At 42.4% G+C, this 23,853-nt stretch overlaps 1 protein-coding gene across 1 annotated transcript in view; it reads left to right on the forward strand.

Annotated features, from left to right (window-relative positions):
• Window positions 1-23,853, forward strand: part of LOC126248644 (uncharacterized) — a 144,339-nt gene that overhangs the window by 63,259 nt on the left and 57,227 nt on the right. Inside the window, exon 2 of the mRNA XM_049949826.1 lies at window positions 12,936-13,037. Within this exon, the coding sequence (XP_049805783.1) occupies window positions 12,936-13,037 (102 nt within the window). The remainder of the gene's footprint in view (window positions 1-12,935; window positions 13,038-23,853) is intronic.

Below are 23,853 nucleotides of genomic sequence, written 5' to 3' on the forward strand. Positions count from 1 at the left end.
GACTTCGGGCGTGGGAGTCCATGTCCGGAACGTTATTGCCCACAAATGATTGCTTCACCTGTTGCCTTATGACAGGGAGATTGTCACGCTGATAGAAACAATTATCGTCTCCGAACTGTTCCTCTACTGTACGCAGTACACAGTGCCGTAAAATGTGTTACAACTCTTCCGTATTTAGCGGTTTCTTAAGCTCAACAACGGAACCACACCCTAACCACGTAAACCACCCTTGTATCGTAACACCACCTCCTCTGTACTTCACTGTTAGCGCTACACACGACGGTAGGTAACGTTTCCAGGCATTTGGCAAACGCAGACCCTTCCATCGGATTGTCACAGGGTATAGCGTGATTCATCATTTCAAATCACTCGTTTCTAGTTATCCACTGACCAGAGGCGCCGCTCTTTACGCCACCTCGTGCGTCGCTATGCAGTGACTACACAAATGTGTGGCTTATGAGAAGCCTCTCTACTATTGTCCCACATTCCTTTAACTACCTACCCACAGTCATTGTACTAGTAGGAATGTTGGTACAAGTGATTCGTTCCTCTGCTTTCATGCGGTTTCTTACAACCACGCTCCACAATGCTGGACGTCCCTGTCCGTCAGTATATGTGGTCTCCCTGGACTTGGCTTACATGTGGTTATTTCTTCGCCTTACTTCAGACTCACATCACCAACAGTCGAGTTAGGCAGCTTTAGAATGCTTGAAATGTCTCAGGTGTATCTGTTACTCAGGTGACATCTAACGACTAGTCCACTTTCGAAGTTACTGAGTTCTCCCGACTGACTGATTCTTCTGTTACTGCTTCTCTACTGACAGCACAGTTATGGTTCAAATGGCTCTGAGCACTATGGGACTTAACTTCTGAGGTCATCAGTCCCCTAGAACTTAGAACTACTTAAACCTAACTAACCTAAGGATATCACACACATCCATGCCCGAGGCAGGATTCGAACCTGCGACCGTAGCGGTCGCGCAGTCCCTGACTGTAGCGCCTAGAACCGCTCAGCCACTCCGGCCGACACAGCACATTTATCCCCTCCTCTTTTTATGCTGGTGGATCCGCCTCTTATGAAATATAGCAGCCGATTCCGCATTACATACGGGTGTCGTGATACTTTTTATTGCATAGTGAAATTCAGGCGAAAATTCTGTGCGTAAGCATCTCCATATCTGAAGCCACTAAGATACCTTAGTTTGTGGTTGAATGGCTCGGTAGTATTCGTTGAGAATTGTGGAAGTGAAATAAATTGTCGTCAGTATTTCACCAGTATTTGTTCGAGGAGGATTAAGACGTAACGTCTCGTCGACGACGAAGCCATTAGGGACGAAACACCACCTATGATCGGGGAAGGATGGGGCACAAAATCGGTCGTGTCCTTTTAGAAGGAACCATCCTGGCATTTGCCTTAATCGACTTAGGAAAACCAAGGGAAACCGGAATCTGAATGGTCATGAGGGGATTTTAACCGCCGGGCTCACCCGTGGGAATACAGTGTCTTAACGGCTATGTCACCTCACCCGCTACGAGTATTCCGTTTCTTAAAAAAGGACACTTTCGAGTTCCTTCCCAAATCTTCTACAATCCAAACTTGTGCTCATTGTCTAATGACAACTGAAACAGCTTATCAAACCAGTCATTCACCCCATTTTATATTTGGAAGTAAATCACCTTACAGCCGATAACGTATTCCGTCCAGACTGCTTCGTCGCGTTTGGCTTCACATTTAGGGATAGCGTAAATCGCAATTCCGTTACATATGTTCGAATACCTCTGTCGTGAATTTATAACTTTGTGCTTTACAGTGTTAAGTTGCGCCGCGAATTAAAGAAATTACATCATTCTTAAACATATCGCCATCCATAAATTTTTCTTCCTGTCATACTAAAATCCACAAATTACTAGCATCGGGATTCACAAGATCAGTAAATGGGTGACGTGGCTAGTTGCCATTCGCAAACAAGCTGGGACTCTCCGTTTACCTGACGGCTGCTAGGCCACAGTCAATCACTGATTTATCCCACTTATCATCGTTAAGAATTACTGAGTAAACTAAATAGCAGCAAACGTATACCTGTTAGTCGGTAAGAAAAGGCAAATGTGTTTTCTTGCCTACTAATGAGATCTATATTACAAAAATTGAGCCGGCTGCTGTGGCCAAGAGATTCTAGGCGCTTCAGTCCGGAACCGCGCTGCTGCTACGGTCGCAGGCTCGAATCCTGCTTCGGGCATGGATGTGTGTGATGTCCTTAGGTTAGTTAGGTTTAAGTAGTTCTAAGTTCTAGGAGACTGATGACCTCATATGTTAAGTCCCATAGTGCTTAGAACCATTTGAACAATTTTTACAAAAATTGACTCGGAAGTGCTTTCATATGGAAATTGTGGCCAATTTTTAACTCGAGATAGCATCTCACATCATGATAAAAATGTACCGCTCGGTTTGTGTCACTAGTAATTATCTTCCGTAATGCGTGGCTGTACATCTGCAGATTTTCCACGTTATTTTGCACGATTGTCTCAGTCAGTTCTGACCTTCACTAAACAGTAAGCGATATTGCTGTGATTGTGTTTCTCGACAAATCGACTACCCTGTTCGTGAAACTGAAAGACGCAGTTCACAAATGTATCCTATATAAATGAAAGTATTTTCAAGATCAAGTCGTTAGCTCATTTTACTTGTGAAAACATCATCAAGCTACTAAGACACGGTAAACAAGAAATCTGATACTACTATTAGATTATATTTGCGATGTTAATTAATACGCCAGATTTATACCACAGGTTGCACATATTATTTACTCACTCAACCGATTGTGAAAGAAGGCTGTTTGCTTTAACTGAGCCCAAATGTGTTGTCTTGTCTACCAATGGGACCTATACCCAAAATGTAACGTGTAGGAAATAAAGCAAGTGGTGTGTCTTTAGAAAGAAATCTTTGCCAATTTTCTTATATCGTCTCAAGGCATAACTTCCGCTATCCTTCACAGCGATTATCTGAAACAGGTGGCGCATTATACCACGTCCGCAACTACTTCTCGCTACTGCATAGACCAATAGTAGTCAAAAGAATAATATTAGCTAGCACAGAAAGAGACGAACAATGCGTGGTGTACCTTGCGATTTTTCGGGCCAGGATTCTTAACCTCCTACAGAGGATTCGCCAGCTGACGACGTCTATGAAGGACCTTTCCAATCATCATGTTTAATGCGGAAGTTGAACACATGGGATATGTATGTCTTAAATACACGGAGCATAGCTCGCACTCCCATAGACCCTACTTTGGCCATAAGATTATGTGTATCTGGATTTTAAAGCCCGTTTTTGAAGAAAATATAGGTAGCGGTGGTGGACACCCTGACCACATAACAGCGTGTAATCTGTTTGCAGTCCTCTAGCGCCAAAGCTTTTACTAAAATTTTAGCTTTCATAAAGTCATCATGTCCTATTATAACAGAAAACTATCTATAAATCACTTAAGCCACTATATAAAGTCCGTGATGACGTTATAAACTTCCAGGGGTGATGAAGAAGGTTAAATGTATCAGTTTGACTTGAGAGATCGTCGTCCGGAAACGACAGAGTCGAAAGATACAAGCGAAAATCGTTCCGATAGCTCTGACAGTGGAATACAAGTACCGGTACTATTGCTGCTAAGATGGTAGGACAGGTAGGTGACTGAACTTGCAGACATGATTTTCGTGTATGGACAGGCGAATGGAAGGAACAGAGAAGCGGGAAGGATGTAAAGGACCAAATATCCGCGTTGAAGACATCCGGCTAACACCTTGTTTCCAAGCCTGTTCCAACGATTAAGTGAAACGGGGAAATTGGTACCACAGTGTAACGACCGAGGAGGACGACGAAATATGCAGACGCCCGACTCAGAAGATGCAGTGCTGGCTCGAGTGGATGAGGCGCTGCAATCAGCGCTCGATCGGTATCTCGTGAAATGAATGTTATACAGAGTAATGTGTGCGAAGTATTACTGGAGATGCTGCTAGACCTCTACCATCTACAGAAATTACGTGCTTCAAATCCTGATGACTTCGGACATCGTCTCGTGTTCAGCTATTGGTTCATGCAGCGCCTTGTAGTCGATTGCCGCGCGGGATTAGTGAGCGGTCTCAGCCGGCACGGTAGCTCAGCGTGTTCGGTCGGAGAGCTGGTTGGCCTCTGTAATAAAAAAACTGAGTGGAAGGATCAACAAACGAACTTGACCGGATGTCATGTGACGTCCGAAACGACCAAACACAACGATCAACAACGAACAAAATGAGCAAAAAAAAAAAAAAAAAAAGCCGTCTCAGGCGCTGCAGTCATGGACTGTACGGCTGATCCCGGCGGAGGTTCGAGTCCTCCCTCGGGCATGGGTGTGTGTGTTTGTCCTTAGGATAATTTAGGTTAAGTAGTGTGTAAGCTTGGGGACTGATGACCTTAGTAGTTAAGTCCCATAAGATTTCACACACATTTGAACATTTTTGTAGTCGATTCTTACTTTCCTGTGTATATACTTTTCACGGATGAAGCCTGTTTCAACCGAGAAGGAATGCTAAATAGTCGCAATATTCGTTTTTGGACCGATGAGAATCCCCAAGCTACAATTGTGGAGGGCTATCAACACAGATTATCAGTCGACATGCAGTCAGGCACAGTCATTGGTTACGTACTAGGCCCGTTTCTTCTTCCTCCACGTTTGAATGCGTCACCGTACACGGTGTTTATCAGAGACATACTACCGACGTTCTTGGAAACATATCCAAATTTTCATTCGTCTACGGACTGGACTGAGGGTTCGTGAACATCTGGACCAGACATTCCCCGAAAAGTGGATAGGTAGAGAAGGTCCCGTTTCGGAGTCAGTGCCTTACCTGATCTCACCCATTTTGATTTCTTTTCTGAGGACACGTAAAAATTATGTGCACGAGATGTCTGTCAGGACTGGAGAGGATCTTCTGGCAAGAATTCTTATTTCTGCGATACAGTCCAAACGACACTGGGGATGTTATAACGGCTACGACAGAATTTTGTGCGACGGTGCCATGCCTGCATGGGCACTAGAGGACGCCATTTTGAACAACTGTTGTAAATGTAGCAGCTTGTGCAACTTGTGCAGGAAACTAGAACTCATTATCATTGTACCGTAGACTTAGGATTTTTTGTCTCTCTGACATCAAGTTACATGAGCCGTTACTATGCCATCAACCGGGGAAACTATCTAAGAGTATTGTAGATAATTCAGCAGGAATTCTACGCTTGATGATCAAAGTTCGGAAGTTTCAGCCCTTAGTTACAGCGCTGTGCAAGGCTAAGGCAGAACTTGAGTACATTTTCGTTTATACCTATTGATTCGGTCATTTCCGGACCAGCGTCCCTTACCTCAAATTGCTACATTTATCCTTCTCCATCATCCCTGAAAGTCTATAGCATCATCATGGAATCACCCTAACGGTACTAAGCATTTTCCAAGTCTGCTTTTCCACACTCCACTTTTGAGAGCAATAAATAGGAGACTCGTCAACCGACACCAGTCTTGCATACTCCTACGCTTGCTCTGCTTAACAACGCAGGTCGGTGTACTGGTTCAAGCGATCCGCTATAGCTTCCGTTTGTGGCCGGATGTCTGGATGCCGACCAGAATGGACATCAGCAATGGCGGTTGCGGCCCGAGGCCGTTAGAAGTACACCGTTCATGACGAGGACGCGCAACTACCCACGCAACAAAAACAAATCCGTCCTCAAAGGGCCGACAAGCAGCAGTGAACGCTACGGCTTAAGTTACTGCATCTGTTATCGCCGCTGCCATTAGCGTTGTCCTACGTGAGTAGCAAACTTAGTGCCTCATCACCGATGCTCCACCCCAGAATTAGGTCCCGTGCTGTACATAACGCAACCACTAAGCCAAAAAGGCTCTTCGCGACTACGGATTCACCTTACTGGCATCTTTAGGGACAAGACACAATCGTAATGTGTCCATCCACACATTACGAACCTGTGTGTCGTCAGAGCGGAAGTGATGGGAGAGGAAAAGGAGGCGGCTCATCTCAGGCCAGAGAATGAAGAAACCCAGGACTGTCACTCCTCTGGACCTTGGATGCCGACCATCGCAACAAACACGAAAACAATGAGCTAGTGCCACCGTGGTTCTCAAAGAGACAAAGAACCGGTTGCAGGACTGCGTCTTCACCTATGCTAGACGGGGTGTTTTTATTTTTGTTAATTTTTTTAATGTATGAGGATGGGAAGTGAAACATTGGTCTTCTTTTATTTATCTTTTCCCTCAGTCTTTTTACCGATTTGACCTTGAGCAAATGTTCGTTGGCCACATGTGTAGTGGGTATTTAGTTTCATGCGTGTAATTAGTTTAGTAAATTACTGTAATGTAACAATTTAAGTACTATCACTTTTACTGAAGGATACGTAAAGCACGCATATATATATATATATATATATATATATATATATATATATATATATATATATATATATATATATATATATATATATATATATATATACGCCAACGTGCTTTTCTTAGCCTGTGAGACATTAAATGAGAAGGATATACATAAGAAACAGAATTGAATCCACCTAAAATAATGATCTTCTTTTAGATTGTACCAATATAGGTAAGTTTTTATATCATGACACGGTACAATGTATGCCTTAGTAGGTTAGTGTAGACTGAAGTTCTATTGAAAAGACGTTTAATCAATTCCATTCAAACTTGATAGCTTGGGGTGGGCTTTGCAGTAATAGCTGCTGTTTGTTAGTTGTTTCGTCTTCACATGTACCAAGTGTGGTGCATTTAATATGTTATTCCAGGTTTGTAGCTACTTTAACAGCTTTCTGTTTAGCCATTCTTGCGGCAGCTGTGGATTAGATTACAAAAACCATATATTCGTATACCTTTCCCTTATTCAAAGTAACTGCTGAAGGTTTCGTCTTGGGGAGAATTTCCGCTGAGTTGAGGAAAATTCAAAGTTGTGCAACGAGTGTAACGCAAAACAAGGTGTTTCATTTCTCTGCGTAAAATGTATATATTCGTTCTACGTCTTCCTTAAGTTTTATTATAGACAGGGAACCTTTGGTTTCACTGCAGTTCAATAAGGATAAATTAGTGCTTGCTTCAGTTACATTGTATATGTATTTATAGTTACCTGTTTTGAAAATACGGAAGGCTTCATAATCTCAGAAGCAGATGTCGCAAAGAACCCCCGATATTTGTAATTCAGATGTGTTATAGAACCCGAAGAAACCATTGAAAGTGTCCTCAATGAGTCTCTGATCAACTACTGTGCTTTTCGCTCTCATGACTTGTAATTTCGTTGCCCTCTTAAAAAGTAAATGTTTGTTAGTTGTTTCGTCTTCACATGTACCAAGTGTGGTGCATTTAATATGTTATTGCAGGTTTGTAGCTACTTTAACAGCTTTCTTTTTAGCCATTCTTGCGGCAGTCACAGATGGGTTTGTTATGTTTTCCAGTTCCGTGCTTACATGATTGCCGGCTACAGAAAAATCATATGTTGTATGAAGTCGCGTAATTATATTAAGCTGATGTCTTCGACGTATAAAAAGCGTATCTTGTTACGTCGTGTCAGTGCTGCAGGGCACTAAGGTATTGCGTGTTATGTGTCTCCTCAGTTCTGTCTGAATTTTCAGGACTTTAAGGCCAATTCTATGAAAGACATTGTTCAGACTTTTAAGAACATTTCGATAGATTTAAACGCGACGTTTTCGTCAGCTGCTTTATTTGAAAACAAAACAAACTTTTTTCTGCCAGCTATTTACTTGTCTGATTTAAAGATTTTTTTTAAATTTTGGAATTCAAGTGAGTTGTGAAAATCATAGCAGTAAAGTCATAATTCGTGTTGTAAATCCTAAATTCGTACCTCAGTGTTATGTGTTTCTCTTATACCTCAAATTGACACGTCGCTTGGTTTTCGTATTCCGTATTCAGTCAGTGGAGATGCACTCCTGCTTTCAACTCTGGATGTCTTATTAATATAGTCATAGAATTTTAAGATATGTGACATATTGTTATTTACCATTTTGCCGAGCTTCATAAATCTAAGTAAGTACTTATTTTACTTATTAATTTGTTGATTAAAGTGTGGTCTGTTACATGAATATCTTAAAACATAATAGAATTACATATATATTATATCTCTCCAGGTAGTAAAATCCTCCCTAAGCATCCACTTTAGAACAAATCGTTGCCGTTATAATACTGATAATACCGAATAAATTATTATAATTAGCAACTGACAGACACTCAAGATTATTTTTAAACATTCGAGTCATATGTTAAAGATAGAGCATTCAAAATGTTGAAGGAAGGCGTAAATATTCGTATCTTCAGGCCGATCTGGGCATTCAACTTGAGAAACATCACTCGGTTTTTGGATTCTGTTGTGTTCAAAATTCACCAAGAAGAGAACGGGTCCAGAACGTGCAGTTGAATGCATCATCATCTTGAAATAACCCCCCCCCCCCCCGTGATAAATGGAATAAAACAGTCATCCGAAAAAATACGGAAATTTGAAGTATAAGAGAATGATATTTACTAAAAAACTGAAGAAATGAAGAACACTGAAATGCATTTGTGAAAACCATTATATCCTCGACAAAGTAAAGTGCGTGTTACACGCGGACGAGGGAGTGAGTGATGTTTTCAATTTTCAGAAGGCGTTGGTTCGTCCCTGGCTGTACCTAGAAGCTGAACAGCCCGTAGATCAAAAAAGAATCTATAGTCTCTTGGCGATCAATCAGTCTGTCAGTAATCACGTCTGCAGTCTACACGCCGCCTGCGAAAATAGCCAGGACTATCACCTGAATCTCACACAGCAAAACGCGCAGAGGCAGGTCCGAAATATCTGTATGGAAAATATGAAAAGGTCCCAATTGCCTAGATGTACCCCTGACGACGTCAGGCGCCTCTTGGTTCTCAGTTAGTTACAATGAACTAATCATGTTGGAGAAAATCATCTCTGCGTTTGAAGGGTCATAGCCGAGGACATACCTGTATCGCATTTTCCTATTGTCATTACCCTCACGCGTGGGACTAGTCAGTCGATAGACAACTTTAGGGTCATTCGGCGCAGCCCCTTTGTCGTGGCACAAAAATACTCTGGAATACTTGTGAATTCCATGCCATATGTTCCCATATATCTCAAATGACTGTCCCAGCATGCACATCCGATAGTTATTTCAGTCTACCAGACATCAGATACAAAAATTACTACGGGCTACTTAGGAAAATTATGCGACAATAATTCAGGCAGTTAGCGATAGGAGTTAATCATTAATGTGGGTTGAATTTTCCTAATGTTATCTATTACGTGTAACCTTAGATGGGTATTTTAAGAAACTGTATTTGGAGATGGAATGCCAGCAGACGACTGGAAGTAACAATCGGGCTTAGTGGAATCTAACGTAGTAGGTATGAGCTTTCGTAGGTAATTACGATATTGCAGTGCTATATCGTATTAGTTCGTCGATACCAGGCAGCGACTTCCAATTAAAATGTCGTCCCCTGTGTGGGAAGTACATAATGTGTATACGAGTACAGGTTGTGACGAAAGAACGACAACATATGGAAGTTTGGGTCTAACTGTGGATTGTGCACGGATAGCTACAGCGTTTTAGGCAACCGCTCGCCTAAAGCGGGAAATCTGGGTTCGAGTCCCGGTGCGGCACAAACTGTCATTGTCATCATTCTCTTATATAGCTTATGATTGTTCGTATTCGCAGCTACGAATACATTTCATGTATTTCGTAGGTAATGGATGCACTACGGTGAAGAGTTAACAAGGGAAACATCGTGATATTAGACGTTAATAGCATAACATCCCATATGCATGAAGAGTGTTGCTGGTCAGTGTCGCGGGCAATACTCATCAGCTACGTCCAAGTAAGGATACACGCGTATAGAATGTTATTCAGACATTTGCTTATAGACTAGGTCCCAGTGTAACGGTAGTGGCTGTGTTGCCAGATACACAGCTGTGTTGCTGAAACCTGTTTGTGACTTAACGCATGTACAAATTGCTCACCATTTTTACTTATCGGAAAGTGTTTACGTGAACGAACTGTTTGGATCTGCTGTTTTAGAATTAGCAGCTATCTGTGCGCGTGTTCATCGCGGTGTAGCTTTGAATTTCTAGTTAATTGTGACTTCAGTCCGGAAATATGCCGGCGTCCTGAGGGAAACAAAAGCAGCCAGGAGAGTAAGAGCACAGTGAGAGGGTCGCAACAAGACTAGTTAATTTCCGCAAGATGGCTTCTGGTTACATACCACCAGCTTTCACGGCGTAACAACTTCACTGCAGTATGTTCAGAATCGCGTTAACAGGTTTGGTTCCCACCGGTAAAATAAAGCATGTGCCTTGTCTTGGTAACAGCAGGCGATGTAGATGGTACGAGTACGAGCCGTCTTCGTGAGCATGGAACGAACGTGGCATTTCCAGCGGTGACGCCAGCTTCGCAGCCTCTGACGTGGCTAATGATGCGTTTTGAAACAGTGAAGGAGACGCTTCTCACTGCTGGTGAAGGACAGCCCTCTGGGAGATGAGTTGCCGCTGGACATGCTTCTTCTGGCGACAGTTTAACTGTTATTTCACTTAGCTAGTTCCTCCGCAAAGTAACTGTAATACGTGTAACGTTCATGTGTAAATGACTCTAATAAACACCTACAGACCGTAGAGTTACGGCTGTGCTGTTGCTGATGGTGGGGATACAAATGTGAAGAGGATGAAACTCGATACAAGCACGTAAGCCACATTAACGTTGTGAAAATGTGAAGTATTTAGGACGACGATTACTTGTACAGCAGCATGTAAAAGAAATAAAATGAGAGGAGAACCTTACTTTCACGGGACAATTGAATATCTTGTTGTACTTCTAAAACAACTGCATTACAGATCTTCACAAGAACAATGGAAAGTTCTGTCTAACAAATAATGATTGTGTAATTATAAAAATTATTATTTTTACATTTAATTTCCATTACTACTACCAATGTTTGATTTTTTTCCGTTTTTCCTTTATAAGCTGGCATCGGTCACTCAAGCTGAGCACCGCCATGAAATTCCGCTGACGGTCTCCGTGACAGAATTAATAGCGAATGTGTTACGACCGCAGGAAATCGAAAATATTTATTCCAAGTGTCTCAGTGTACACCATAAACGCTAGAAATCACTAATAAAGGATAGCATATTCAGCATTTTACGTTCAATAGCCAGTATTACTATCAAAGTCACATCGGATTTGTTTCACCTGCAAATCTCCATAGACGTACGGTTGAAGTAACATTGTGAAATTATCGTTGCACGTTCAGATATCATACACTAATTTTGGAGTTTGGATGCTACAGAACAAGTCTGTAGAATAAAAATCTCGGTAACCGTCTTCGTACTTCGAAAATATGGCACATTAGCTGGACTATAAATTACAAAAATGCTGTCTTTCCCACATAAATTTTTTCGTACTGATAACAAGTCCCCTCAACATATAACTTCTTTTGATAACTCATGTATACTGTACGTTGAACGTTCAGAGTAGTCATTCAAGAACTGAAACAAACCATCATGACATGAATGAAATCAGATTTTCTGGAGTATACGTAGGTCTACTTGAATAAGATGTTAACCGCCGTAGTATTAAGTTCTGTAAAGAAATATAATTTTTTGTCTTCTTCTAAACAAAAAGTGTCTTTCGTTTGCGTTCTGTTTCATGGTTGACTTCTGAGAACTGGATCATTTCAGAATGAGATTTTCACTCTGCAGCGGAGTGTGCGCTGATATGAAACTTCCTGGCAGATTAAAACTGTGTGCCCGACCGAGACTCGAACTCGGGACCTTTGCCTTTCGCGGGCAAGTGCTCTACCATCTGAGCTACCGAAGCACGACTCACGCCCCGTACTCACAGCTTTACTTCTGCCAGTATCTCGTCTCCTACCTTCCAAACTTTACAGAAGCTCTCCTGCGAACCTTGCAGAACTAGCACTCCTGAAAGAAAGGATACTGCGGAGACATGGCTTAGCCACAGCCTGGGGGATGTTTCCAGAATGAGATTTTCACTCTGCAGCGGAGTGTGCACTGATATGAAACTTCCTGGCAGATTAAAACTGTGTGCCCGACCTAGACTCGAACTCGGGGCCTTTGCCTTTCGCAGGCAAGTGCTCTACCATCTGAGCTACCGAAGCACGACTCACGCCCGGTACTCACAGCTTTACTTCTGCCAGTATCTCGTCTCCTACCTTCCAAACTTTAACAGAAGCTCTCCTGCGAACCTTGCAGAACTAGCACTCCTGAAAGAAAGGATACTGCGGAGACATGGCTGTGAGTACCGGGCGTCATCCTTACCTCGAGTACTTACTGACCGAGTCGGTTTCTTAACACGTCTTCGGTTCTTCTTCGCTACTTTCGCTTCAACGTTCTGGAGACTTCTACTCCCGCGCAAGAGAGTAACGCGTTAGTCACCGCAGGTGGTGAGCGTGGGGAGACCTTCTGACCTTTGGTTCGTGCGCTCCATCTGGCGTATAGACAACTGGATAAAACACAGAACAAACAGTAGAAAAACAGAAGAGTAAAATTATGTTTTGCAGAACTCTGTTCAAGATCTCTGGGACCTAGTGATAGCTGATGCAGTAGTACCTATTTCTTCGTACAGCAATTGCTGGACGGGTGACAAACTCGTACATTATGTGATCAGTGATGAACATTACAGCACGATTTACATGAGCAAAGTGGTACAGACAGTACGTTCCCATCGTAACATATATGAAACTTGGTACATGGCAGCTATAATGATTCATTAGTATTTAACTAAAGCAAATCAAGGTGGATGTTACTGTATAATATTGTTTTACTAATATATACATTCATAGTTGTGGCAGTGCTAAAATATTCGAATCCTTTTTATGTTACAGTTCAGTACAAGGTCCACTGTTCAGATGACACCATGCAAGTGGAACTCCTTATGACTGACTCAATGGGTGCTGTATACTTAGAACAACTGAAACATTATCCTAGTAAGTATTTTTACTCATGAGTTGTTTACTTCATCTTAAGAACAAAACTATTTTTAATGCAGCTAAAAAGTGTTGGTTTAATCTTCCATTGTTGTCATACAGAGCTGGGATTGGATTCTATGGATGAAAGTGGAGGGATGGGGGGAGAGAGTAGCAACGTGGAGTAGACTTGCTGATACAAAATGGTATTGTAAGTCGTCTCCTATGCTACCTGGAAGAGCGATTCTATTTTGAAGAATATTAACTAAAATGTACCTTCTTGCCGTATGGCGAAGAAAAAAGTTTTTTCTTTTCTTACGTCTTAAGCGTTTTGAATGAATTGCCCCAAACTGGAAATTTTTTTTTTACAGTTTATGAAATCGTAGAAAATTTTAACTGTGAATTTAATAATTGCGATAATCAAGGGGATGTCTGTAAATAAATGACTAGTTAAGTTATTAAATTACCACAAGGCTGTTAGTGCGCATACACATAAAGAAAATATCAAGATGGAAAATAGGTAGACCTACAGTGTAACATCTTGTTAATTTAATTCACTATCACATGATTTTAGGACACAGTTTGAAATTACACTGGGTAGTGCTTAGTGACACAGAGTAAACCTGAACGGTATTTCACATAATGCCGTTACTGACGTTTGTTGTAGCTGGCAGAAGAGCACTCTTGCCTCTCCATATGTCTTCTTCTATAGCATTTGTTCCGCATGCTGTTAGGGTCATGGAGCCATTCTAGAATCTCAGTGTGGACATCTTCATTGTTTGGAAATTTTCTCACTCCACCCCGCGATGTTCTTTTAGCTTGTGAAAGATGGAAATCGCATGGTGAAAAATGTGGACTTCCCGAAAACGATCACCCACGCCAGTGAGACTTTTGTCAAATTTTTGGCATAATTTCACTACAGCTGGACGCAATATCGCGTTTTGCCCATATCTCGCCAAGAACTTCATGGTGAATATGTGTGCCATCTAGTCGTTTTTCCCACAAGAATCGTACCGTCCCGCGTACTTCTACTCTGGAGTACGTTTCCACTTGGTGCCCAATTTTAGTTCCATACTGTGATAGACCTGTTATCCGCACTGCAGCAGAACTGTCTCTGCAAGAAACTCTGAACATGTACTCTCTTACGACAGTGCGCCACGCTTGTTGCGCAACTGTCTTGGCATGGGACGACATGTGCAACTTACTTTCTGAAGTCCCTACATAACACCGGATATTTCATAGTTGCCATGAACTTCCTGGACTGCGGTGCATGCAGGAAACCCAGAGCATGTACTCTCTTATGATAATACGCGACTCTTCTTGCGCAATTGCCTTGGTGTGGAATGACACGTGTAACATATTTTCTGAAGACCCTTTCTACCAGTGGGTTTGTCATAGTTCCCTTGAACTTCGTGTGTTATGGTGCAATATAAAGGAAATTAATCCCACACTTACTGTTTGTAGTGTAGGCCATAGGGTACACTACAAGCCTCTGAATTGCTTCTATGACCTCCCTCAATCCGACCTGATAGGAATCCCAAATGCTCGAGCAGTACTCAAGAATAGGTCGTATTATTGTTCTATAAGCGGTCTGCTTTACAGATGAACCACATCTTCCCAAAATTCTACCAATGAACCGAAGACTACTATCCGCCTTCCCCACAACTGCCATTTCATGCTTGTCCCACTTCATATCGCTCTGCAATGTTACGCCCAAATATTTAATCGACGTGACTTTGTCAAGCGCTACACTACTTATGGAGTATTCAAACATTACATGATTCTTTTTCCTATTCATCTGCATTAATTTACATTTATCTATATTTAGAGTTAGCTTTACACCAATCACAAATCCTGTCCAAGTCGTATTGTATCCTCCTACAGTCACTCAACGACGACACCTTCCCGTACACCACAGCATCATCGGCAAACAGCCGCACATTGGTATCCATCCTATCCAAAAGATCATTTATGTAGATAGAAAACAACAGCGGACCTACCACACTTCCCTGGGGCACTCCAGATGATACCCTCACCTCCGATGAACACGCACCATCGAGGCCAACGTACTGGGTTCTATTACTTAAGAAGTCTTCGAGCCACTCACATACTTGGGGAACCAATCCCATATGCTCGTACCTTAGTTAGGAGTCTGCAGTGTGGCACCGAGTCAAACGCTTTCCGGAAGTCAAGGAATATGGCATCCGTCTGATACCCTTCATCCATGGTTCGCAAGATATCATGCGAAAAAAGGGCGAGTTGCGTTTCGCAGGAGCGATGCTTTCTAAAGCCGTGGTGATTCTGTCTCAAGGAAATTCATTATATTCGAACTGAGAATATGTTCGAGAATCCTGCAACAAACCGATGCTAAGGATATTGGTCTGTAATTTTGAGGATCCGTCCTTCTACCCTTCTTATAAAAAAGGCGTCACCTGCGCTTTTTTCCAGTCGCTCGGGACTTTACGTTGGGCAAAACCCAACAATACAAAAGTCACTGCAGAACTGAAAGTCGTATTGGCAAACCTTGACAACACCAAACTTACACGAAGGGAGATACATAAGCAGGGGACTGCAGGACTAGGACTTATCAGTGATGCAAATACTCGTAACAGGAAAACGTGGAGTCGATGCCATAAAACCTAGAGAGTGGCTCATCGGAAGAGAGTCATTTGATCGGATGAGTCTTCATTCACACGGTTTCAACTTCTGACCGAGTTTACGCCCCAAGAGTGAAATATAGGGGGAGTTCAATGATGATTTGGGCAGCCACATTGTGGTCTTCCATGGGCCTCATGATTACTCTTTAAGGTCGCATTACTGCCAAGGGATACGTGAACATTTTGATTGATCAAGTCCAACCCATGGTACAGTGTTTGTTCCTCAATGGAAGTAATGTGTTGCAAGACGACAGGACCACTGTTCACACAGCTCCACCCTTCCGAGCCTGTTTTGTGAGCACATCTCCCCTGGCCACAACAGCCACTAGATCACAAGGCTATTGAGACTTTGTGGTCCGTTTTGGAGGCAAGAGTGCATGGTCGCTGTCCATCTCCACTATCATTACTTGAACTTGCCACTATTTTGCAGAAGGAATGGTATGAGATTCCCTTGCAACCATACAAGAATTGTATTCATCAATTCCGAGACGACTGGAGGCTGTTTTGAATCCAACGGTTTTCCTACACCATATTAAGCATGGTAATGTGTCGTTGTGTTTTTGCTGTTTCACTATTTTTGCCCACCCTCTTGTATTAGCCTTAAATTTGGTTCCTTTTCAAAAACGACTGCATAGCTTATTAGTGAATGGAAACATGAGGAATAAAGTGGTTTCATTATTTTTAAATCACATATTCATATAATCATGTTAATGCAAATATATATATGAACTAAGGCGCTTTATTAGTTCTTGAATACGCCTTTTCCATTTAAGGTCATGATATATCTGTAGTCTTTAAACTAACACAGCTACTTCTTCAATCTCATTGCTTGATTATACTATTTTTATAGTTTATGTAGTTCTATGGTAAGTAGATCTGTTGAATTGTACTGGTACTAAGTCTTGCCAAAATTTAACGATAATCCGTTTTACTTTGAATCATTTGTATTTCTTTAGCTGCCTTTTAGTAAGAAGACTGGCACTACTTTTTATTCATGTACTTGTATATTCTGCAAGAGAGACAAAATTTGTTTCTTATGATAATACAATTCGAACACAGTTTATGTACAGTACATGGTTCATCTTAGATATTCTCGAAACCTTTTAAGATATCGTAATTCTTTTTTCACCCAGGCGAACTGTAAGAAACTCCTCACAAAAAGACATACCGTCTCTTTTCATAATTATATTGTGACATAGCTAGCGAGAATCGGGTGCCCTTGTGGTAGCTACTTGAATAACGAACACTAGATTTAACTCAACGAAGATTTATTGAGAACTGAAGTCACACACGTACACAAGAACACAGAGCGAACTGTCTCCGGCCGGAAAATTTCACAGTATGCATACACCCACAGAACGTTCCAGAACAGTGCTTCTTGACACATCTAGAAGGTAATAGAAATGGATATACAAATTAAAACTTACACACGGGATGCGTCTCGAACACCTGCCCTTTTGCATATGAGTACAATTACATATTCACTGCACCACACTAACACTCAATTTCTTCTCTTCTTCTACGACATTGCTCCATTGCTCCCTCGTAAGAGATCAGCATCCCGATGTTACGTTTTCCTAGTCCGGGAACCAGTCGTCGGTCCTGCGTACTCCAACTCCTGATGGCAGTTGCTCGCCTTGGCAGTGGACTTCTTAGAACTTACTTCAACATTACGGCTTTTGTCACCTTCCGGCTTGTTGCGTGATGCTGGGGCTTCGAATTTATTATGTGTTGTGGGATCCCTATAGGGCTTCTTTCGAAGGCATAGACCATTTCTCTAATCTTTCGCCGTCTTGTGTTGGGGTCGTAATCTTCGACTTCATAAGTAACGTCAGAGAACTGTCTTATAACCTTATATGGTCCAAAGTAGCGCCTGAGGAGCTTCTCAGAGAGACCAACCTTCCGAACAGGAGTGAAGACGCAGACGGGGACTGATGACCTCAGATGTTAAGTCCCATAGTGCTCAGAGCCATCCTAACCATTTTGAAGACGCAGACGATGTCACCTGGCTGGTAGGCAACAGGATGATGACTCGCAGCATACCCTCGGCGATCATTTTCTTGAGCCTGCAGCCAGCGGAGTTGAGCTAACTGCCGAGATTCCTCAGCTGTGGATGATACCTGGCCAATGTAATCGTCGTCCATGTCGTCACGATGCAACGGAAATACAGTGCCCATCGTCGTAGTTGCCTCACGCCCATGCACGAGGAAAAATGGCGTAAATCCTGTAGTCTCTTGTTTGGTGGCGTTCTAGGCGAATGTCACAAAAGATAACACCTCTCCCAGTTGCTCTGCTCGACGCTGTCGGCCAATGTCTTATTAAGGCGTTCAGTAAGGCCGTTAGTTGCGGATGGTAGACAGACGTCATGTGATGTGTAATGTTGCACCAATGGTTTACCTCTGCTACAATGTTCAATGGCAACTCTTTCTTCGATCCGTAATTACCGATCCTTGGGCAATGCGTTTCAATACAATACCTTCCATGATGAATGTGGCTACCTCGGACGAATCACTTGTTTTCACAGCATTTGTAATGGCATAGTATGTTAAATATTCAGTGCAAACAATACTTAATTTATTGTCACTAACAAGTGCCAGGGATCGTTCGAGGTCAATCCCAACATTTTGGAAAGCCATTTCTGCTGGTGGAATTGGTATGAGTTGGCCAGGTGGTTTCTAAAAATGGCTCTGAGCACTATGGGACTTAACATCTATGGTCATCAGTCCCCTAGAACTTAGAACTACTTAAACCTATCTAACCTAAGGACAGCACACAACACCCAGCCATCACGAGGCAGAGAAAATCCCTGACCCCGCCGGGAATCGAACCCGGGAACCCGGGCGTGGGAAGCGAGAACGCTACCGCACGACCACGAGATGCGGGCAGGTGGTTTCTGAGGAACCGCCTTTCTTCTCTGTCACTCTCAGCAGTATCACACATAGTGACGAACACTCCTAAATAATCCTGGAAAGAAAAATCTCTTGTGGATTCTGTTGGATGTCTTAATAAATCCTTAATGACCAGCCTCATGTGCGTCATGAAATTTCTGCAGAACATCTAAGCGCATATATTTAGGAATCACTTTCCAAAGTGGTCAAAGTTTTTCTAGCAAAGTAATACATTAATTACCTTAAAGTCTACTTTCACGTCCTCTGAGTGCTTTAAAGCATGTATAATTTGTAATAACTTGACATCCTTCTTCTGTTCATCTGAGAGATCATGAAGTGCAGTGAGCCAGTCACTATCTGCATCATTCTTCTGATGATCTTCCATGGGGTTTCTTTAGAGGCAGTCAGCATCTCGATGTTTTCTTCCACTTTTGTACACTGTGGCAAGGTATTCTTGAAGATGTAGTGCCGCCCTGGCAAGTCGTCCTGATGGGTCCTTAAGGTCTGTCAACCAACAAAGCGAATAATGATCTATAACAACTGTCAATCGTTTTACAAAGAGATAAGGTAGAAATTTACAAATGACCCAGATTACAGTAAGAAATTCTCGTTCCGTCGTTGAGTAGTTTCTCTCGGCTTTTGTAAGTGTCCTGGAAGAATAAGCTATTACCTTCTCTTTTCCATCTGAAATTTGTACCATAATGGCACCAATACCACACCCAGTGCCATCTATACGCATCTCGGTAGGTGCTCTCTCATCATACAGACCAAGTACAGTGTTAGTCGTCAGAGCTATTCACAGAGTATTGAAAGAATCTTATTGAGGTTTATTCCAGATAAATTTAGCATCAGCTTATAACAACACTTGGAGCAGCCTGGCTTTGGTACAGAAGTCTGTAATACAATGCCAGTAACATGAACAGAGTCTAAGGAATCTTCTCACATCACTATTGTTTATAGGAATAGGAAATTCCGTTATAGCTCTCACATTCTCTGGATCAAGCCACACACCTTCGTTTGACCCAAGATATCCAAGTATGTTGATTTCTGTTGCTCCAAAGAGACACTCTTTTGGATTAAGTTTTATGCCACCTTGTCTGAGACACTTAAGAACAGCTCTCGGTGTTTTTATGTGTTCATCAAATGTTTCGCAGAATACTATAAAGTCATCTATGTAGCAAAGACATAATGTCCACTTGAAGTAGTGTAAAAGATTATCCATCACGCATTTGAAAGTTGCTGGTGCATTACTTTAAATTCATATAGCCCTCAGGGGTGATAAAAGCAGTTTTCTCACGATCAGCCTCATCTACTTCGATTTGCCAGTACCCTTAGTACAGGTCCACGATTGAGAAAAACTTAGCTCCCTTCAGATAGTCCAGTGTATCACTGATTCGTGGAAGAGGGAAACATTCTTTTTAGTTACCTTATTACGTTGCCTGTAATCGACACAAAACCGCCAGCTGCTATCCTTCTTCCTGATGAGAACCACCGGTGACGATCATAGGCTCTGCTATGGCTGACTGGCATCATCCTTCATCATTTTCTCTATCTCTTCACGAATTATTTGACGTTCCATTGCTGACACACGGTTTGCTCACTGGCTGATTGGCTGGTAATTACCAGTGTTAATACAGTGCTAGTGTTAATCTCAATTGTCGACTCATCACGGGAGGTTTCTATGATGTTCAGCTGCTCTTCAGTTAACGGCTCAGTGTTTGCTATGCACATGCGTCTTGGAAGGATCTGTGGCTCTTTGCAGCGGTTAACTACCAACAATTCGCCAAATCTATTTTAAATGCGACAACAGAAGCTGTAATGAATAAGTCTTTCCCCAGTGATATTCTTCTATTACATTCCACTATGAGATCCATAGATTGATGCGTGGCATTACACATGACAGTTACCTCTGCAGCACTTGCTGCAAGAATGATCGTAGCACACATAGTCTCCATACATTAGAATGTGTATCTTCCTCTCCACCGTCTCTTATCTCGTCTAACATAATCTTCGAGCAATCACGATCTATTACTGATTGAGAAGCTTTCATAAAGTCCCATTCGAGAATGACTTCGTGACTGCATTGTTGTTAGTCGATGAACTCAAAGCTCTGCGTATGGCCATTTATACACACATGAATAATGCGTCTTCCTGTAAGTTGTACATACTTCCCATTAGCCACCTTCAGCGGACAGTTTTGCTGTCACCGAATATGGTTTTCTGCAACTGGTGGAAATAGTTTTCCAAAATGACTCAATATGATGCTCCAGAGCTCAGAGTGGTCGGCCATCCATGGGGATATCAACGTAGTTTCCCATCATTTTTGTAATGATCTATGGCAGAGGATTTACCCTTTTGTTTTCCAGGCTGCAGCGACTATGTGATCGGCTAGAGCTTCTAAACAGCGATGGAGATCTTGATCGGCGTGTGGAAGAGTGTGCTCTTCAGCAGCATGCTTGCGACAATGGTGATCAATGACATCCTATAAATACATTATCTCGTCCTTCTTCATCGTCCTGTCGCTGGTATCAGTTTAGTTCTGCTTGCGTTGTCTTGGCACGGTCATCTAATACCTGCCATCTTTCTCGGCAGTAGCGCACCACATGCCACGGTCGACAGCAATGGAAACGTATTGGCACATTGTCCCGGGTTCTCTAGACGTCAGTCTTCCTTAGGACCTAAACAGGATCCTAATGCTGTATTGAAGAAGCGTACATTCGTCCTGGCCTCGACTGTTTCACCGTTTTCGATGGAGTTGGACGATAAGGGATTGGAGCTAGCGTCTGTTGCACATCCTCGCTTGTGATCTCTTGCAGCGTCTCGGTTTTTGGTTCAAAGGGTACTCCCAGCGCCTTTTGAACTTCCTCACTTACTTGACGAATGATTTTGTCAAATCTGTATCTTCCTCCACCACAGCCATAAATACGACATTTGGAAATTGTTCAAACTCCTTGCAGCCAATTCGTTTTTGATGCATTGTCTCAATCTACTGGCACGATTTTATGAAATCGTCTGCTGTGCACACTTCCTTCAGTAGAAGGGCCTGGTACATATCCTCAGCAACCCCCCTCATGAGATGCGCTACTTTCTCTCTTTCTCTTCCTCCTTCATCCGAGAGTTGACAATTGTGCAGAGCTCCAAGACGTCTTGAATTTATGACTTTGTAGTTTCTCCTGAATGCCGTGGTCTGCATTTTAAGTTTTCTTCTGCATGGCGCTTCTGTCTCTGGGTATCTCCAAAATACTTCTGTAATTCCGTCTGGAATACTTCCCAGACTGGCAACTTTTTCTCGTTGTTCTCATACCACTGTTTGGTGGTCCCCTCCAAGCAGAAAAATACATTATTCAAGCATACCGTTACGTCCCACTTGTTGAAGGTGGCAATACGTTAGTATCCCTTTAACCACTTGGTTAAGTCTTGGCCATCATGTCCAGAGAACACAGCTGGATGTCTTATACAGGGTGTTACAAAAAGGTACGGCCAAACTTTCAGGAAACGTTCCTCACACACAAATAAAGAACAGATGTTATGAAACGCTTAATTTCCATGTTAGTGCTCATTTTAGTTTCGTCAGTATGTACTGTACTTCCTCGATTCAATGGAGCACGTTATCATGATTTCATACGGGATACTCTACCTGTGCTGCTAGAACATGTGCCTTTACAAGTACGACACAACATGTGGTTCATGCACGATGGAGCTCCTGCACATTTCAGTCGAAGTGTTCGTACGCTTCTCAACAACAGATTCGGTGACCGATGGATTGGTAGAGGCGGACCAATTCCATGGCCTCCACGCTCTCCTGACCTCAACCCTCTTGACTTTCATTTATGGGGGCATTTGAAAGCTCTTGTCTACGCAACCCCGGTACCAAATGTAGAGACTCTTCGTGCTCGTATTGTGGACGGCTGTGATACAATACGCCATTCTCCAGGGCTGCATCAGCGCATCAGGGATTCCATGCGACGGACGGTGGATGCGTGTATCCTCGGTAACGGAGGACGTTTTCAACATTTCATGTAACAAAGTGTTTGAAGTCACGCTGGTACGTTCTGTTGCTGTGTGTTTCCATTCCATGATTAATGTGATTTGAAGAGAAGTAATAAAATGAGCACGAACATGGAAAGTAAGCGTTTCCGGACACATGTCCACATAACATATTTTCTTTCTTTGTGTGTGAGGAATGTTTCCTGAAAGTTTGGCCGTACCTTTTTGTAACACCCTGTATATTGGCAAATGGCCGGCGACATCTCGTCTTCTTCAGTCGCCGAGATTCTCACTGTGTCGTCAAAGATGCGCGCGATCACGAGGTCAAATACCCGCGCCTCCACCAGAATAACGTCACGTAGCTAGCGAGAATCCAGTGTCCTTAGATGTAGCTAGTTGAATAACGAACACTATTTTTGAGTGAATGATTTATTGAGAACTGAATTCACACACATACGCAAGAGCACGGAGCGAACTGCTTCCAGCCGGAAGATTATACGATATATATACATCCACAGAACCTTCCAGAACATTACTTCTTGACACATCTAGAAGGTACAAGAAATAGATACAGAAATTAAAATTTACACACAACGTGGGTCTCACACACATGGTCCTTTGCAAATGGTTCAAATGGCTCTGAGCACTAGGGGACTTACCATCTGAGGTCATCAGTCCCCTAGAACTTTGAACTACTTAAACCTAACTAAACTAAGGACATCACATATATCCATGCCCGAGGCAGGAGTCGAACCTGCGACCGTAGCGGTCGCGCGGTTCCAGACTGAAGCGCCTAGAACCGCTCGGTCACAACGGCCGGCTATCCTTTGCATATGAGTCCAATACCGTATCAACTGCACCACACTAAAAGTCAGTTTCTTACCTTTTTCAGCGACAATATCAATAACGGAGATAGTTATAGGCTATATACCTCGCTGTTCCAAATTGAACTACGGTATAATAATTTCTGTCGTAAGTATCTTAGACTTTAACGAGATAAATACATGCCCGTTTCACTCTCCAAAATCAGATAAGTAGTTTCGGAGAGATTTAAATGTTTATAACTTAGGTTTATCTGTTTAGAACAGCAAACAAATTGCAGTCTTATGCGGAAGTCCGTATTAACGTGTATACTATATACCGTAACTTTTGTATCCAGATGATGAGGTGGTCCGCCTTGAAACACTTGAAATCTGATTACGAATTCGGATTCTTTGAGAAAACTGGATTTAAAGCTGTTACTGATCAAACTTCGCTACAACTGGTTGGAACGACACACGAACTGAAAGGCAAAGGATGTGGTAT

Source organism: Schistocerca nitens, chromosome 3, assembly GCF_023898315.1.
Source record: "Schistocerca nitens isolate TAMUIC-IGC-003100 chromosome 3, iqSchNite1.1, whole genome shotgun sequence".
Classification (NCBI taxonomy): Eukaryota; Metazoa; Arthropoda; class Insecta; order Orthoptera; family Acrididae; genus Schistocerca; species Schistocerca nitens.